The sequence below is a fragment of the Terrapene carolina genome, unplaced genomic scaffold (assembly GCF_002925995.2).
Source record: "Terrapene carolina triunguis isolate 2854851 unplaced genomic scaffold, T_m_triunguis-2.0 Scaffold62, whole genome shotgun sequence".
Taxonomy (NCBI): Eukaryota; Metazoa; Chordata; order Testudines; family Emydidae; genus Terrapene; species Terrapene triunguis.
In genome coordinates, this window is record NW_020664413.1 from 56011100 (window position 1) to 56030516 (window position 19417).

The window sequence follows — 19417 nt, forward strand, 5'->3', positions numbered from 1 at the left end:
AGGGAGAGAAAGCATTAAAAAAATAGGATTGCAAAACCAAGAAACATTGACAGGGAAAATCAGGAGGAATACTTGAGGCTACTTTTAACTCACATTTTAAAATTTCAAGTTGACTCTGTCCCCCTCAAAATGACAAAAGCAGCAGAATAATTCAGTTTCAACTACATGCAAATAGCTTGCATAGATCAAAACCCAAGAGCCACATTTTCAACTCAATGCATAGAGCACTAGTCACAAAACACCCACTAATACTAAATAAGCTGCGGCATATCAAGGCCCTCCATTTTGTTTGGAGAACTTAATGGACATTGATTTTTCGGACTGAGGTATATCTAGTGCCACATGAAAATGGGGGAAATAGTGGGGGTATGTGCTATGCAACCTGCCCGACATCAATAGATGTCCAACTGTTGTCTGTGAAGCATGTGCTGGTGGTCTATAACAAGCTGGCTGGTCATATGAAATATGCTGCAGCCAACCTCTATACATGGGGTCTTGTGCCAACCCACTTTGTCAACATGGTCTCCGTCAGTCAATGGTGCATGCTGTCGACGAGTTCAACTAACCAGACTTCATGGTGTCCTTAGGCCCCTTCATTCTGTGATGGGGCCTAAGCTGCTGTCAGGTGACTCAGCAAGCACTGCAAATGCTAGAAGATGAAGGGTTATATGGTGCTGGCTCTCTTGTTTCCAGTTGTTAAATTGTATTAATACACTTTCAGTCATCACTTTTCCGTGTTAGAAATTGCTGTCATTGCCTTAGGGATATTATGTGATTGCAAATAGGATGAGAGGTTGTTTCCCAAGACGGCAAATAGAAGGAGCATGTAGTTCACAAGCAATTCCTCTAATACAGCGTTTCTCAAACTTCATTGCATTGTGACCCCCTTCCGACAACAACAATTACTACACCACCCCAGGCAGGAGGACCGAAGCCTGAGCTACACCGCCCCAGGCAGGGGGCCCAAACCCAAAGTCTGAGCCCTGCCACCCGGGGGAGGGAGGGGGCAAAGCCAAAGCTTGAGGGCTTCAGTGTTGGGCAGGGGGGCTGTATCCTGAGTCCCGCCACCCAGGCTGAAGCCCTCGGGTTTCGGCTTCAGCCTTGGGCAGTGGCGCTCTGACTTAGACTTCAGCCTCAGGCCCCAGAAAGTCTAATGCCAGCCCTGGCAACCCCATTAAAACAGGGTTGCGACCCACTTTGGGGTCCTAACCCACAGTTTGAGAACTGCTGCTCTAGTAAGAAGGGGTTCAATGTTTAGAAAAAGTTTGAGAACTTCTGCCCTACATAGTTCCAGATGCAACAACGCACCTCAATACTGACCTGCAACATCTTTTATTTAAATCCTGGGTGTCTCATATGAAAATCAAAACCTATGTTCATTTTACAGTGATTTTGTGATGTGGCTACACATCTGCTAGGGACTAGACTGAGACTACAAATTCACTTTTACATTAGTGTACTCAGGATTTAAACCCAGTGTTCAGAGGAAGAAGCCCAGTGCAGTAATACATTGCGCCTTTCACCTCACACATTAGTAATTTACACAATGACAGATGTAATATCACTGAAACTTTTGACTGTTATTCAGATATATTTTAGACTGCAAAGAGCTATGAATTAGAAGAGGACTGTGTCCATTTTTACACAAAGAGAAAACTGGAAGAAAATAACTTACCACTGCTTTATGTCCTTGACATAGCTATTTACTAAGAAATGTTTGTTTTTACCTCCAACCCTGAAGAACAGCCACTGTTGGCAAAAAATCTTAGAGGGGAATCCTATTCGTATTCAGGTCACCGGGAGTTTTGCTACTGACTTCAGTGGGACCACGATTTCACTAGTAATATCTTAGTATGACACATTTAATATAAAAAGAGAGCCAAATAAATGAAAATCCACTTGAAACTAATTCTAAGGAAAACACTGCTAAACAAGGGCTAATACATGCACATCGTGTGCTGCAGACTACTACAAATCAGCTCATGAGTCATAGTCTGGGATCAAAGTTCTTCAGTTTCCACTTTCCTCCACATTCCCAAAGCTCCCACCACAATGCAGCGTTTATGGAACATGTGTAGTGCTCCCTGCTCATCAACTACAGCTGGTCATCTCCATCTCGTTGGAGACAAAGTTATGGTAGCACTAAAACACAGGAACAAGCTGAGTTGGGCAAAGGAGGGTTTTTAAACAGATAACTAGTATGTACAGCAGAACAATGTAGTTTAATTTTGGGATCATTTTGTTCCAGTATTTGATAAGGCAGAACCATGCTTTAAATATGCTAACAGCATCCAAGCAGTAGACATGTGAAAGGATGGGAATCTGTAAATCAATGAAAAACTGAAAACAAACGGAACAAAACATAACATATCAGATGGAAGTATTTCATTATTCACCTTGAAGACTTACCTTCCCCATCTTCTATTACTTCTATTGGATTAAATTACAGTGTTGCAAGAATTTACCCTTGAAAGTTCAATGAAGAAAGATGCACTGAATGGATCCAATTTTAGTTCCTATTGGACCCAATTCCAACTTACCACCACAGTTGCACGCTTACCTCATGGTATATTGACGGCTTGGATAATGAAGGGATGGTGAAAGATAAAACTTTGTTGTTCCCATCTTTGTCAGCAATTTCCTACAGCAGAGAAAGAGACATGAGGGAACTTGGTTTTGGATTCTTGTGATTATACCACACAGACATTAAAAACATAAATCATAAAGTAAGGCCCCGATCTTGCAAAGTGATTAATCTGCACAGGCCTTTATGCCTGTGCACAGTGCCACAAAAGTCAATGGGACTGCCTCCACTATAATAGATTGCGTTGCAAAATCAGGGCCTAAGAAAATTCATAGAAGAGTATTTGTTCTTTTTGTGACCACGACTTTCTCAGACCTTTAGGAAAGGATTAAAAGATTTTTCTAGTCCTACCTCTAATTTATAAAGCATAGAATTACATAGTGAAACAAGACTGATGCTGAAGGGCCAAAGGAATATATATGTATTACTGCTGATGAGTCATTTGCTAGCAATTGGTAATGCCTCTTGATAAACCCATCAAAAGGGAAAAGGTGAAAATGAGGGGACTGATTTCTGCAAGTACTGTGGCAAAGCAGTAAAGGATATATAGAATATTTTGAATACAGCTTTCACGTCAATAAAAGATGCATTTGCATATGGTGTGCTTGTGTTATAGCATAATAATTATAATTTATTAGAAGCAATCCTATAAAAATATGCCAGAGTCAGCAAACCCCATCTTTTCACATTCTACAATAAAATTTCTAACACACTGAGTATGAATCACTCTAGTTTCAGTGACAATCAATTGAAGGCAGTGTACCACTTCCACTTAGCTTCAAGGAACAGTGTGGAAACTAGAGTTGGCTGCACTGATAAAGCTGCTGTCTGTCTAGATTTAATTAGTTTCTCAAGCACTTTTTCACTCTAAAAACCAAAACAGCAATAAAGATAAGGAAGGATTTTTCTTTAATTTAAATCAGAGAATTTTTCACAGAGAAGATATCAGAAATATTATCCTTTAGCTCAGTGGTTCTCAACCTGCGGCCCAATTAGCACCCAGCTGTTTGCTAAAGAGCGGCAGGGGCTTGCAGGAGGGTCCAGGGTCGGGGTCACTGCCCAGCCCCTGTGGCAGGGTCCCAGGTCGAGGCTGCTGCCCGGCCCTACACAGCAAGGGTCAGGGTGGGCAGTGGGGTCGGGTGGGGGTTGCCACCCAGCCCTGCACAATGGGGTCCGGCTTCGTGGTCAGGTCTGCTGCCCGGCCCCCACACAGCAGGATCCGGGGTTGGGGTCGGGGCTGCCACCCGGCCCCACTCAGCAAAGTCTGGGGTCGGGGATGCTGGCCTGCCCCGCATGACAGGGGGCACGGTTGGCAGCAGGGTAGGGACTGTCGCCCAGCCCCGCACACCTGAGTCCAGGGTCCCTGCTGCCCAGTCCTGCCACCGGGGCTCCGCTCCTGGCCCCACTCTGTAGAGGGGTCTATGGGCTGGGGGCACTGGGCATAGTGGTGGTGGGGGAGGATTTGGGAGTGTGACGGCACCCTCCATAAGGCTTTATGGAAATATGCTTATGAATATATATGACATAACTGGAATATGTTCTGTGCTACATATGCCATGTAACATATCTATGTAAAGGTTATGATCTACTGAATCTATTAATCCTATTTGTATACATGTATCATTTTTGTACTCAAAGTTATGAATACTGGCCGTGTACTGGCTTGATTTCTAAATAACCTTAGTAGAGCATTTGGTCAGTTCCTGGAGAAAGGAATTCACAAAGTTAAGTGCCCAATCAGGAAGCACTTAAGAAACAATGCGTCTTGGAATGCTCCAATCCACATAAGAAGTCTTCCTGGAGACATTCAAGATACCATGTGGGCAAGAGCTTCTGCCTGTAAACACTGTGAGTCATGCATGGACATGTGATTTGCCCAGGTGACTCCAGAACTCCATCTTGGAGCTGGACTTTGCATAGAAGAGAAGAGGGGGTCTCCACCCACAAGAGAAAGTCTATTTAAGCCCCTGGGAGACCCCTCCATTTTGTCTTCAGCTGGCTAAAGAGAGAGCCTCTCCAACCCCCAGGATACCTGAAAGAAACTGGAACAAAGAACAGTAAAGGGGGTGTGAGTGATTGCTGGACCCAGACTTGCAAGAGACTAGTCTGTAAAAGGAAGCTTACTGAAACTGGTGAGGTTTTATTTGTATTCAGTTTCTTACTGTATTAGACATAGACTTGAGTGTTTTATTTTATTTTACTTGGTAATTCTCTTTGTTCTGTCTCTTACTACTTGGAACCACTTAAAATCACTTTTTACTTATTAATTAATCCCGAGTATGTATTAATACCTGGGGGAGGGGAGGGGGGCAAACAGCTGTGCATATCTCTCTATCAGTGTTATAGAGGGCGAACAATTTATGAGTTTACCCTGTATAAGCTTTATACAGGGTAAAACGGATTTATTTGGGTTTAGACCCCACTGGGTGTTGGGCATCTGAGTGTTAAAGACAAGAATACTTTTGTTAGCTGCTTTCAGTTAAGTCTGCAGCTTTGGGGCAAGTAATTCAGACCCTGGGTCTGTGTTGGAACAGACGGGCATGTCTGGCTCAACAAGACAGGGTGCCGGGGTCCCGAACTGGCAGGGAGAGCAGGGGCAGAAGTAGTCTTGGCACATCAGTTGGCAGTTCCCAAGGGGTTTTCTGTGATCCAACCCATCACAGGGAGGTTTTGTGGTTCTCAACCTGCAGCCCAGGTAACTCATTGCAGCCCACAATGATTAATAGGTTAAGAATCATTATTCTAGGTTCTTATTGACATCTGCAGCTGGGTGCCAAGATACTTGTGTCTTCAGCTAGAGAAAAGTGTTGTTGAGTCACTCCCCATTTTACAACCTCTACCTTCTATTTCAGTTTGGAGAGAATGTAGCAGCATTAGCTGCTGTGCTTATACACTGTGAATCATCCGACACGAGTTCCAGAAGGACCAGCTAAAGTGCCTTGATGAAAGCTGAAGCTAATGACAGATACTTACAACCTACTTCAGCCCAGCAGATAAAAATCAAAAGCTAGTAGCCAGATTCTGATATTGCTTACACCAGCATAAATCCAGAGTAACTTGACTTTACTGGAGTTAATGTGGATTTACAAGTGTCACTGAGATCAGAATTTGGTTCCATGTCTCACTTCCCAGGCATATGAACATAAAGCACTCTATACTAACTCTAACGCACGGCTAAAAGAAAACTTGTTATAATGGAACAGAGAAGGAAAATATTTTAGGACAATTTGTGTTTTAAAGCCATGTAAAATTGAAATTCTCATTATAAGAAAGGGCATATGCTAATAATATTGCAAATTTACCAGCCATGGCATATTGGCATAAAAATTAAGAATATAAATTTGTATGAGATGCATAATTTAATGTCCCTGACAGAATACTATTTTTGACAGCCTGAAATCATCCCTAAGTTTTTGACATCCAAATTTAGGAGTCTACAGTGAATAACATTTATTATCAGAGGGGTAGCTGTGTTAGTCTGGATCTGTAAAAAGCAACAGAGTCCTGTGTACCTTTAAGACTAACAGATGTATTGGAGCATAAGCTTTCGTGGGTGAATGCCCACTTCCTCGGATGCATGTAATGGAAATTTCCAGGGGCAGGTATAAATATGCTGGCAAGAATCAGTCTGGAGATAATGAGGTTAGTTCAATCAGGGAGGGGGAGGTCCTCTGCTAGCAGTTGAAGTGTGAACACCAAGGGAGGAGAAACTGTTTCTGTAGTTGGCTAGCCATTCACAGTCTTTGTTTAATCCTGATCTGATGGTGTCATTTGCAATTTGACACCATCAGATCAGGATTAAACAAAGACTGTGAATGGCTAGCCAACTACAGAAACAGTTTCTCCTCCCTTGGTGTTCACACTTCAACTGCTAGCAGAGGACCTCCCCCTCCCTGATTGAACTAACCTCATTATCTCCAGACTGATTCTTGCCAGCATATTTATACCTGCCCCTGGAAATTTCCATTACATGCATCCGAGGAAGTGGGCATTCACCCACGAAAGCTTATGCTCCAATACACCTGTTAGTCTTAAAGGTGCCACAGGACTCTCTGTAACATTTATTATGATGATGATTTTTTTTTTTATAGTCCCAGCCAAAAGATATTTCCCACCCATGCACAACTTGTGACTGAATGTTACTTTAGCCTCAATACTTCACCTTAAAAGGTCATTTGGAGTAACTAAATAGGAGAAGCCCAATATGGAAAGACTGAATAAGCATATTGTTCAGATAGGGCTATCAGCAAATTTCAACTCTTTATATATTTATACAGACTTACTAAATTCTTCTAGCAAGCACATTACACAGGGCAACAAAAAAATCTTAATTAAAAAATTTAATTGTTTACCATAATGTTTAGTGCTGTGCTGAGGCAGTAAATCTGATTTACAAGCTACCAAAGATGCTTCTACAAACATGCTTTTTCTGAACACTCATTAAGTTATGCTTTCCTCTAGGATAAACATACTTAAATGTAACTGCATTAATTCATTAGCATTTTTCATATTTTGCTCTGTTAATATTCCTGTGCCTTACTTTATTTCTACTGCTCACTGATTATCTTAAAGCTCTTCACACCCATCCCTCCTTATCTCACTTACCAAATTGTAAATCCCAAGAAGCAGTGCTTCAATGCAACCATTACTCTGTCTGTCCCTGCTGGCAGTAAGACGCAGATAAACCCAGATCAATTCTGGCAGGAACTGCAGCGTGAACCTCTTGAGTCGAACTTCAGAACTACGGTAGAGTTCAAAGAGCTGGTGGCAGACAGGTTCCAGGAGCTATAGAAAGAGAAAAAACAGCTCAACTGCCGCTAATCTTGTGTATTAAAAAAATGCACAAATAAAACCACCACAACTGGCAAAACTGGCATCGTTGTTGGCAACCTTAGAGATGCCACAGATTGAATGGGCATGGAGACTAAGTTACCCACTCCCTGCTAAACATGGTCTTCAAGAATGGGGCTGAGGTACATTGATGAGGATTGTGATGAAGTTCGCACTACCTCGGCCCTTAATGTACCTGATCTGTGGCAGTTTCATCTTCCAACTCTGTCAATATGACACCTTTCTATAAGCACCAAATTCTTTTACCAGTGAGATGATTTGAGCTGTGCAGACCATACAGTATGTTCATTTTGCAACCCCAATGCTTTAGAAAAATCTCAGGTGTGGAAAAAGAAATACTTATTAGTGAGATAAGTCTATATCCAGTGTAAGGGTAGAGAGTGAATTAACCCTTTACCTAAGGTTTTTTTTTTTTTTTAAAACACACACAAACAAGAAGGGGCGGGGGGGCATTTTTGCTCAATGGTGGGCAAACTAATTTTTTAACAGATAGTCTTGATTTAATTTGGTTCCCTTCAAATGGAAAGGCTTTCTAGCACTAACTAGAGCTAGATTCAATACAAGTAGCCAAGTTTCCCCAAGGCCCTTATCAATTCAACTCGGTATGGACCCACAAAAAACATGCATTCCAATAGCCAATTGTGCCTAACTGGCAGTTTTGTGATATGCACAAAATGGTGAATAATTCCTTTTCATTTGTAACCTAAATTAAGATTTGAACCCAGGTCTCCACCTTGCAGAGACCCATGGAAAGCACATACATCTTAACTTTCTTTTCTGGTGAACAGACATATCAGATGCGTCTGAGAAATGTGCTCAACTCACAGAGCAGAAAATAACAAAAACCTAAGGCTTCATTTAAACCCCAACTAAAGTCAATGGCCAGATTCCCAATAGGATTTGGTTCAGGTCTTAGGTCAGTATCTACAAGCCACTCAAAAGTTTTGAAAGTGACGAAAGCTTTCTATCCAGTGACTATCATCTGTGTGCCTCAGTTTTCTAACAGATGAAGGCAACTGAGGCACAACTGATTTAATTTATTTTTTTAATATGGAGATATACCTATCTCATAGAACTGGAAGGGACCTTGAAAGGTCATTGAGTCCAATCCCCTGCCTTCACAGCAGGACCAAGGTTGTCCTGACAGATTTTTGCCCCCGATCCCTAAATGGCCCCCCTCAAGGATTGAACTCACAACGCAGGGTTTAGCAGGCCAATGCTCAAACCACTGAGCTATCCCCCCCGACATGTTACTTGACCAGTCCAAGGTCACACAGGAAGTTATTGGAAGAATCTAAGCACAGAGCCCAGATTCTCCTAACTAAAAGTCCCCTTTTCTAATCAGAAAAAACACTCTCTCTCATTATCACTTACTTGTATTTCTTCAGGACAGGGAGATATACAAGAGTCTTTACATCAAATCATATTATCGCTTTTTGTATGACATGAGAAACCCATGTCTTACCACCTTCAGAAATCTTATTTTATTTCTCTCTCATTATAAGTGCTTAGTTTGAACATACAACAAATTTGCATGGAAGTAAACATCTGTATTGCTATGTAAATATATATTCATATACACATGCACAGATTTAAAGGCCTTTACTCAACTAAAAATCTCAGTGACACTAAAAATTAATTCAATACAACCTAGGCCATTATTGTCTTAAAGTAACTCCTACATTTTTTCAACAAAAAGGTGAGGTTAATCAATAGTTTCATTTTTAGCATACTGTACAATATGGATGGTAAACGTACCATTTCTTAAACCATTAGTTGATTACATAAACTGTGACATCACATCCATGTAGAAAATCAGTCAAAACTCTTATTATACAACGATCTGATACAAGCACCTTGTGTAACAAGGTTTCTGGCTGACCGCTTCCTCACACTGAATGAAAAGACTTTTTGTAACTAAAGCAAGAGACTAAACAAAGGGTGGTGAAGACTGTGCAGCAGGAAAAGGTTAGCAGAAAAAAATCTTGTATTTTGAAATAAAATATAGGGATTTAACAATAAATGTAAGAAATATAAGCAAGAAAGCAGAGCACTTCAAGAGTCTCCTATTTAACTTGGGCTTTTCCTGGCATCACAAGCCAGTCAAGCCATCATCAGATCCCCTTGATGGAAAAAACAGCCTTGTTCTACATGATTGAATATCTGGTTATTCTATTTAGCATATTTACTATAATACTTAGCACATATAGCACATTACACGTTCAAAGTGCTGCACTGCCACCCAAATTTAAAAAAGGTTGCGAAATCAAGCACTCAGTCAAAAAATGCACAGTTAAGGCTATACCAAACCAATAACCATCTTCTTTTCCTCATGACTTAACAAAAGGCCTTTTATACCTATATAAATGTCAGCTAACACAATACATACCATAATACAAAATGGAATTTCCGTATAGAGACTTAACTACAGTAAGTTACATAACAGTGCAGTTTTCATACCTTGGTTTGATTTTTTACATCTCAGCCAGGTGTACAATGCAAACCAAGTTTTAAGGAAGTTGGTTCATTTTGTAGATTTCACTGAATCTTAACAGTAAGGCCAGGTCTTAAAGCTGCATATGCATGACTGCATATACTATACAAGATATGGTTACATAAGAAATTCCAGTATTTTATCATGATAGAATGAATGACCTTATTTTAAGGCATAAGCATAAAGGGGGAAAGTTAAGAGAAATCAGTTAATGTCTGTAAAGCACTTTGAACACGGGAAAGCACTGAATACATGCTTTTTTTTTTTTTTTAATTAAAGATTGAGCTTTCAACGTTAACTCTGGATGTCCTGATTTGAGTACATGATTTTTCAACTTCAACACTGCATTAATGTTACTTTTTGCATGGAGTAGATATAGATTTCAGTTAATTTACTTGCCCTTGCCTTTGCCCCATACCAATGAACCAAACAAAACAAATTGTGAACTGTCAATGAACAAATTGTACTTTAAAAAGTAAGGAAAATATCAAGTGCCCCACTTACACATTATTCAATTAAATAAGCCACTTATGAGCACTCTTTGCTCATTTTATTTAAATACCTTATTTAAAACTGCCCTTCTCAATCTTTTCACTATATTAAGACCCATAAGGGAATTTAATACTTTTGCAAAATTAAACTAACTTTACTTGACATTAATTTCTCAGTATAACTGTTGTCCCTGGAGAGCAAGCATTATTAGCAGCTGTTCATCATGCTGAAAAAACACACACCTCTGAAGGATAATATTATTGTAATGTATGTGTTAACCTACTATGGAGCCAGCAGTCTTCGAGAGATTTGTTTTTAAAGCAAATTATGATGAGAGCGTATCTGAATGCTGCAAATCTACTTTATTCTTTAATAATACTGTAGATTTTAAACAATGGTACAGCCATGATGAGGCTCGAGTTACGGTAAAAATTCATATACCCCTCTTCATTAGAAAATACATTCCCTAATTCCTTATACCCAGATTTTTACTACTCATGTGGTAGAATAATAGAAGTCTACAAGCAAAAAAAGTTATCCTCTTGCCAACATAGAATCCTATAGTCCTATGAAGATCCCACCTCCTAGAACTAGATATTAGTGCAGCATTGTAAAAAAGCCTATTATGTTGTTATATTTCCCTTATGTAGAATAAGTTTGGAAGAAATATGCTAAGGAAAGTCTTGCCACCTTGAAAGTCAAGATTTTAGCTGATATTTTTGGAGCAGATTCTGATCTCAGATGCATGCTATATGCACTAGCATGAATTCCTAAATACCTGGCCAGAAGCCAAAGCGGTGGATTTAGGTTTTTTTAAAATTTATTTTAGGGCTGTCGATTAATCGCCGGTAACTCATGCGATTAACTAAAAAAAAAATTAATTGCAATTAAAAAAATTAATCGCGATTAATCAGTTTTAATCACACTGTTAAACAGCAGAATACCAATTGAAATTAAATATTTTTTGATGTTTTTCTACATTTTCAAATATATTGATTTCAATTACAACACAGAATACAAAGTGTACAGTATCAGAGGGGTAGCCGTGTTAGTCTGGATCTGTAAAAAGCAACAAAGAGTCCTGTGGCACCTTATAGACTAACAGACGTATTGAAGCATAAGGTTTCGTGGGTGAATACTCACTTCGTCAGACACATGTCAGTGTACAGTGCTCACTTTATATTACTTTTGATTACAAATATTTGCACTGTAAAAATGACAAACAAAAGAAATAATATTTTTCAATTCACCTCATACAAGTACTGTAGTGCAATCTCTTTATCGTGAAAGTGCAACTTACAAATGTAGATTTTTTTTTAATGTAACTGCACTCCATAACAAAACAATGTCAAACTTTAGAGCCTGCAAGTCCACTCAGTCCTACTTCTTGTTCAGCCAATCGCTAAGAGAAACAAGTTTGTTTACATTTACGGGAGATAATGCTGCCCGCTTCTTATTTACGTCACCTGAAAGTGAGAACAGGCGTTTGCATGGCACTTTTGTAGCCAGCATTGCAAAGTATTTACGTGCCAGATATGCTAAACATTCATATGCCTCTTCCTGCTCCAACCACCATTCCAGAGGACATGCTTCCATGCTGATGATGCTCGTTAAAAAAAAAAAAGAAGTGTCAATTAAATTTGTGACTGAACTCCTTGGAGGAGAATTGTATGTCTCCTGCTCCATGGCTTTACCCACATTCTGCCATATATTTTGTGTTACGGTAGTCTCAGATGATGACCCAGCATATGTTTTTTGATTTAAGAACACTTTCACTGCAGATTTGACAAACACAAAGAAGGTTCCAATATCAGATTTCTAAAGATAGCTACGGCACTCGACCCAAGGTTTAAGAATCTGGAGTGCCTACCAAAATCTGAGAGGTACAAGGTGTGGAGCATACTTTCAGAAGTCTTAAAAGAGCAACACTCTGATGCAGAAACTACAGAACCTGAACCACCAAACAAGAAAAATCAACCTTCTGCAGGTGGCATCTGACTCAGACGATGAAAATGAACATGTGTAGGTCCACGCTGCTTTGGATCGTTATTGAGCAGAACCTGTCATCAGCATGGACGCATGTCCTCTGGAATGGTAGTTGAAGCATGAAGGAACGTATGAATCTTTAGAGCATCTGGCACATAAATATCTTGCGACGCTGGCTACAACAGTGCCATGAGAACGCCTGTTCTCACTTTCAGGTGACACTGTAAACAAGAAGCGGGCAGCATTCTCTCCTGCAAATGTAAAAAAACGTGTTTGTCTTAGCAATTGGCTGAACAAGAAGTAGAACTGAGTGGACTTGTAGGCTCCAAAGTTTTACATTGTTTTATTTTTGAATGCAGGGTTGTTGGGTTTTTTTGTACTTTCATGATAAAGAGACTGCACTACAGTATTTGTATTAGGTGAATTGAAAAATAGTATTTCTTTAATTTTTTTTTACAGTGCAAATATTTGTGATCAAAATAAATATAAAGTGAGCACTGTACACTTTGTATTCTGTGTTGTAATTGAAATTAATATATTTGAAAATGTAGAAAACATCCAAAAATATTTAAATAAATGGTATTCTATTATTAATTGCAATTAATATTTTTAATCGCTTGACAGCCCTAATTTACTTAGATATGAGTCAATTTTCAATAATACAACAATAGAGTCAGACCCTTAAAATGGATTCTCCTTTTGAAGTTTTGGTTCTTTGTAACTTTGTAACCTATGGAGGTGCAATCAGATGCTTTTTTTCTGTGTAAGGGAAAACCTTTGAAACATTCAGAGGTATAGATGGCAAGACAGAGAGGGACAGCAGAGGCAATAGTACTGTTACAATTTACAGCAGTTTCAAGATGAATTCCAACCCTCCCAGTCTGAGAGGAAAAAAGAGAGGTCGGTATACAAGCTTTTAGTCCTACCAGAAAAGCAAAGCAGCATTTTAAAATCAAGCTGCTTGTTAGGAAAGGATTACCTGAACTTCTTCAAATTCAATCCAGTAAACAGCACAGGCTCTCTTGGAGACTGTATCTGAGAAGATAAGAAGCTACTTTCCTGTGTATTCCTCACATTTTCATTTAAAAGTACACAAGAGACTAAAGATGACAAATCTTTCCTGACTCTTTTGATGATTACTATATAGAAGTGTCAACATAAAGTGGCAAGTTTGTGTAATTTGTTCAGAGTTTAGATTCATCCATAAGACTTTCCAGTAGTTCCTTCTCATCCTCTCCCCAGTATTCTATGGAATGGAAAGCTTAATTCTATGTTAATTGTCCAAGTCATGAGCCACATTCATAGCTATGTTTTCACTGTACATATTTAAATTTGATTCTGCTCTCAGTTACACCAACATAAATCAAGAGTAATTCCATGGAAAGCAATGGAATTACACAAATATAACAGGAGTGTAAATGAAAGAAAAATCAGGCCTAGTCATAATTTCATACTGGAGTAGGACATTTATTCCATTCTCCACCGAATTAATAAATCATGAGTGAATAAAATAAAATTCTTCAAGCCAAATTAGTCTAAAGAGTACTTTGTCTCAGCTATGGCTAACTGGCTTCCAAAAAGCAGCTCAGACTGAGTTACAACCTAAAACTTGTTATGTCACAATGACCAGCCAAACCCAGCAGCAGTGTTCAACATTCTTTTGAGAGCAACTGGTTTGCCTTCTAACAGAGAGAGATATTCAGCAACAGTCAAAAATGAGGGAGAGAAAAAGGGGCAAAACGGAGAAAGAATATTTTCCCTGCATCAATCCCAGGTTAGAACAGCAACAGACAGTTCTTAATTACTATGATTTATTTAGAAAAAGAAAAAGGAAATGCCTTCTCTGGGAGTCTCCTACCTCATTATTTGGGTCCTGAATAACCTTATAAAGAGCTGGCACCAGTGATTTTTTCCGATGCAACGTTGATGCATAACCGGAGATTTGATTTTCAGGTAATGCCTAAAGTAAGAGATATAGACAGCAGTTACTATAATGAGTAGTTCATGTGTAAGCTTTCATGTATTGATAGATATCTATGAACATGATAAATCCAGTTTTGATAACATTAAACACAACAACAACAATCCCTGAGCTTCAGTCAAGACAAATTCACAACTTACTACACTAGTAAAGGTGGAATTCTGTCCTTTCAGTACTGATTCAAGCAAGCAAGCTATCCATAAACCTTACAGTGCTGGGACCCAATCTTGCCTGGTGCTGAATGCTATGAATATTCATCAACTTGTGTGGTAGTTGAGGACATTCAGCAACTTCCAGGACTAGGTCACTATACAGCTCTGGGCCGCACCATATTAAAATTATCTGCCACAAACCCAGTCTAGTCTCTAAATCCTCTCCTCTTCTCTTTCTCCCTGTTCAACCAGGAACTTTTCGAAACCTTATATAAATTTAAACTTTTTTTTAAACCTATGATAAAGCCTCAGATTATTAAAAGTGAAAGTATTTTAAAAATTCAATTTACTTGTTTCTATGTGCTGTTTAATTTTATATTTCTCTCAGCTCAATAAAGGATGTTTAGATTTGGTTTACAGTCAAGACACTTTCACGTCCTTAGTCATCTGAAGCATGGAGTTGTTCATCCATTCTACAAAGGAGGGTATATTTTTTTAAAAACTATTTTCACTGGAGTTTTTTAAATTGTGGAAACACTTCTATTAATCTTAGATTTAATAAAAAGTTGGTTAAGTTTTTAAATTTTGTGAACAAGTTGACAGTTTCCCTTTAAATTCTATCAGCTTGATTTACAGCGTGTTATGTGCTTTGAAGTGAGATCTGCATAGTATGCTATATGCTCTGTACTATTATAATACATATTTGTATTCCAAATTGTGCTTTTTATATTAATACCTTTCTATAAACATCTACACGTTGTGCAGTAGAACAGATACAAAAGATTAAAAATCAAAAGAAGCTTTTACACTTTAAACGTTTAATCATTAGCATTCTTAACATTATATGCCATTAAACAACATTATAATTGTCATACACCTACTCAGCTGACCTTGAATTCTGATAGCCATTCTTCCACCACACCACGTTCGGATCCCAGCATTTTCTTACAGCTTATTCTCCTTTCTTACCTTTAGGAACAAGAAAGAGAAGCTCAAAAGGTAGAATGCACTTCTGGCAACAAAGCATAGTTCTGTATAACCCTGTTCTAAAGGGGAAGACAGTTCCAAATCTGATGGTTTTATTTTACATCAAACATTACCAGATGTTGTAGTTCTGAAAATCAGTCCCGTTTTCTAATGATTTTTTTAAACTGTTCTCTTGATCCTCCTAGACATAAAGCTATAGTACTTCAGTGGGTCAGAGAGGACTCAGTGCTCCAGGCCCAAATTGCACATTATCTAAGACAAACACACCATCCATCCCTGTGCTCTTACCAAATATAGTACAAAGAAAAGACAACTGGAACAACTGAAGAGCATCATGGAACAAAGCCATGTGACAGGTTGTAATGACAACTCTGGATATGGCACAAAGCAAACACAATTTCATAAAAAATAATATCTTGGAAGTCATGGTGGCAGTATATTTTATTTCTTAAAGCTGTTCTGGAGGAATTGTGAAGTTTCTCTTTCAAGCTGCAACACTATTTTAGCAGTAAGCTGTATTTTTCAGAAAGCTAAACATACAAAGCACTATTAGTTTTTTTAAAAACCACACAATTACTATTATTACTTTCCTACCATATAGCAGTTTTATTCTAGAATCTTGAGCTCAGACAAAAACAGGTCTCAGGCCAAAACCACGGAGTTTTATGGTGTCCGCTACTTGCATACTATTTTGAAATAAATACCCTAATCTTATTAGCTATCTCTATTTAAGTTGCAGCTGTTTTCTTAAATTAATGTAGGGTTTTGTTATGTAGTGTGGATTTCTGAGGTATTTAAGCATCTAATATTCACATTCAATGGATTCCTTTTTTCTTTTTTTAAAAGGGCCCAGAACTGAGTCAGTACATTACATGAACTTTAAACTACCTAAATACAATGTTTAACACAAGAGAGGGTGCATTAAATAAAGACATTTCATAAGCACCAAGATCAATCCTTCATTGGCAGAGGGCTGGACACAATGACCTAGTACATTCTTTCCCTCTCCAATTTCTATCATTACTTTCCTTTTATTATAGTCTCAGCACACAGACATTTAATCAGAGCTATGCTAAGCATATTCACTAAGCTACTGTTACATTTAGAAATTGTTCTGATGTGTCAGCTGCAATTCTTGCATTCAGGTCCAAAACCACCATTACTAATTTGCCTTTTCACAGGAAGACAAGTGTTGTTGCTAAACAGAAATAAAACAGACAATAGGAAAATGTATATAGTAGATACTAATAGATATGAAAATAGAACGTCACAGAACAAAATATTGTGAAACTATCCATTACTTTAATACCTTCACCACAAGAAGAGATGTCTCGCACAAGAAGAAATACAGGAAAATAGCCATATGCAAATCTGGCCAGCGTAAAGCCCAGTGCACACCTATATTTCTGCAAGGCTATATAGCAATAGCTTGCAGTCTTCATAAGAGAATCTGTATAGTAAAAATATACAGTAATAATGTATTCAAGTTCAGATGAACTGACATGGTTTAGGAGTGCTTTTTTAATGTATTATGGAAGTTCTTGCTGGAAAAATCCCAAAGATCTCTGATGAATAGATTTTTGAATAAATCATAATCTATCGGAAACATATTGCTCATGCTATCATAGCTTCAAAGGGAAATCATCATTAAAGCAAGGATGAACAACAAAAATTCATGGCTAACAAAACTTTTGCAAATCTCACTCGATAACTTATTTCTTTTTCACTTGCAAAGGAATAAAGGCACAATTAGATACAGGAAGTCAAACAAAAGGTAGAGACAGTCATAACATTTTTCAAAATAGCTAGTATGTATAAACTCCTGAGAGTTCTTCGTAGTCCAGTTTAGATTTGCACAGAACAGGAGGTTAAAGGAAAAATGCTTGACTTGAGTATATTAATAAATGGGAGTAAACAACTAAAATTAATCTAATTAAATTAGATTTAAAATATACTTTGCCATGTCATTTGGAAAAGGCCCTAATAAACAATAAACTATTCCAAATATTAGTGTTGAGACTTGACTTTTTTTCCCCTTCCCTTTTTATTTAAATTTTAAATACCCTATTTACATATTTATTTACAGGTATTTCAAAATATATTTTCACCAGGGATATCTGGCACAGGCTCAGACAATTAATGTTTCTATTATTACTTAAAAAATTTAAATCAACACCAGTACAATTATGTAATCCAACCTCTCTTCCCCTATTCCACTGTTTTGCCCTTCTCCATTTAGCAAGTTGACGTTTCTATTTCTTACAAAATACAAGTCAAAATGGCTATGCCATTAGCACCAAATATCATGGGTAACATATTCACACAGTTCCGAGAGTAGGATCTGCTAGCTGATTTGAACTCCCTCTGCCACTTGGCTACCTTTAAAGAACCAAAATACTACATGACTCTCCAATATTTAACAACAGTTAACATTGTTTTTAAATTTGTAAGTGAAGGAGTCGAGGATTTAATATTAACCCCTTTCTTCCTGCCTCCTCTTTCCCCACAAGCCCCAACCACCAAATGAGTTTGTCTCAAAACAAATCATGGGATTTAACAATACAATAATACATTTGGGGTTCTGTTTATTTGCCTTCTGATTTTTCAGCATTTAGAATTCAGGTTTTCAAGCTTTGCTCTGCAACCATAAGATTGCAAACTGAGATTCTCCTGTAATGAAATGACTCCAGGAACTGGACTTTTAGGAAAAACACCAAATATTGATAGAAATTGGCCCTTTAAGGAATAATTCATTAAATCTAGTGAATATGGAACATTTAAGTATAGGATTTTGGTGTTTATTTTACTTTTAGAAAGAACCAATTACAGTACATTGTGTCAGGATCAGGGCAGCAGGAATCTCCAGTTTGAATTCAATATAGGTTGGTAGCGATCCAAAGTAATTACTGCCTCAAAATAGTTTAGTAGTATAAGTGAAATAAATGGGTGTTTTGAACCCAGTCTCTAGGAAATGTCTATATCACAGAAACCACCACCATAAGTTGGACCCTTGTTGACAGTCTCAATAAATAGGTCAAGGATTGCATTGACATGGAGACCCAACTACCCTCATGTTTAGAGCAGTCAATCCACACTAACGTTGAGTTACATTGACTGAAACACTGACTTCACTCCTGGCTAAGCTGTACTAGATGTATGAAAATAAATAAATAAAACAAAACAAAATTCTATCAGTTTCCAGTGCTGTCAACAGGCACTTTTTAGAAGCTTTTTAAAAAAATGATATTGATATTTTAATGGAGCACAATGGGATGATGTAGGGACTTTGATCAATTTTGTTAGTAAAATACTCACAAAACATGCACAAGATGCTAGCAGGGATTTTTACAAATTGGAAGCGTCCCTAAACAGAGCTTCCAACAGATGCATTAAACCAAATTAACATGCTACCATAGAAATTTCAATCTGAAAACCAACCTGATGAGCAATTCAATTAATTTTTATTATACAGCTCTCTGTTAAAAAATACTCTAAGGCATCAGGGCTGCTCAAGGCAGCTACTACAAATATTATTATTGATATTTAGCATGGCTACAGTGTCTTTTATCTGACAATCTCAGCGTATTTTACTAATAACTAATTCAGACCCAACATCCCTGCAAGGCAGCCAAGATTTATATAGGAAGGCAGGGAAATGCTCTGATAATCTGGGCAGATAAATTACTACACCTACACAGAAAACCAGCTACGTGGGAGATAAAAAGAGATGGTTGTTTATCAGTTCATAGCAACACAATGAAAGAGTTTAGGGCAGGAAATTATGAAGAATCTCTTTTCTAACTAAAATTATTGAGAAAATGTAGACAGGGAGAATGCTGAATTTATTCAGGTCACCATGTTTAAAATACTTACACTCTTATAAAAAAAAA

At 38.0% G+C, this 19417-nt stretch overlaps 1 protein-coding gene across 1 annotated transcript in view; it reads right to left on the bottom strand.

Moving 5' to 3' along the window:
- FAM126B (family with sequence similarity 126 member B) overlaps positions 1–19417 on the bottom strand; it is a 94646-nt gene that overhangs the window by 34663 nt on the left and 40566 nt on the right. The window contains exons 3-6 of the mRNA XM_026647672.1: positions 15431–15509; positions 14266–14367; positions 7190–7369; positions 2561–2641 (exon numbers count right to left, since the gene is read on the bottom strand). Of these exons, the coding sequence (XP_026503457.1) occupies positions 2561–2641; positions 7190–7369; positions 14266–14367; positions 15431–15481 (414 nt within the window). The 5' untranslated portion in view covers positions 15482–15509. The remainder of the gene's footprint in view (positions 1–2560; positions 2642–7189; positions 7370–14265; positions 14368–15430; positions 15510–19417) is intronic.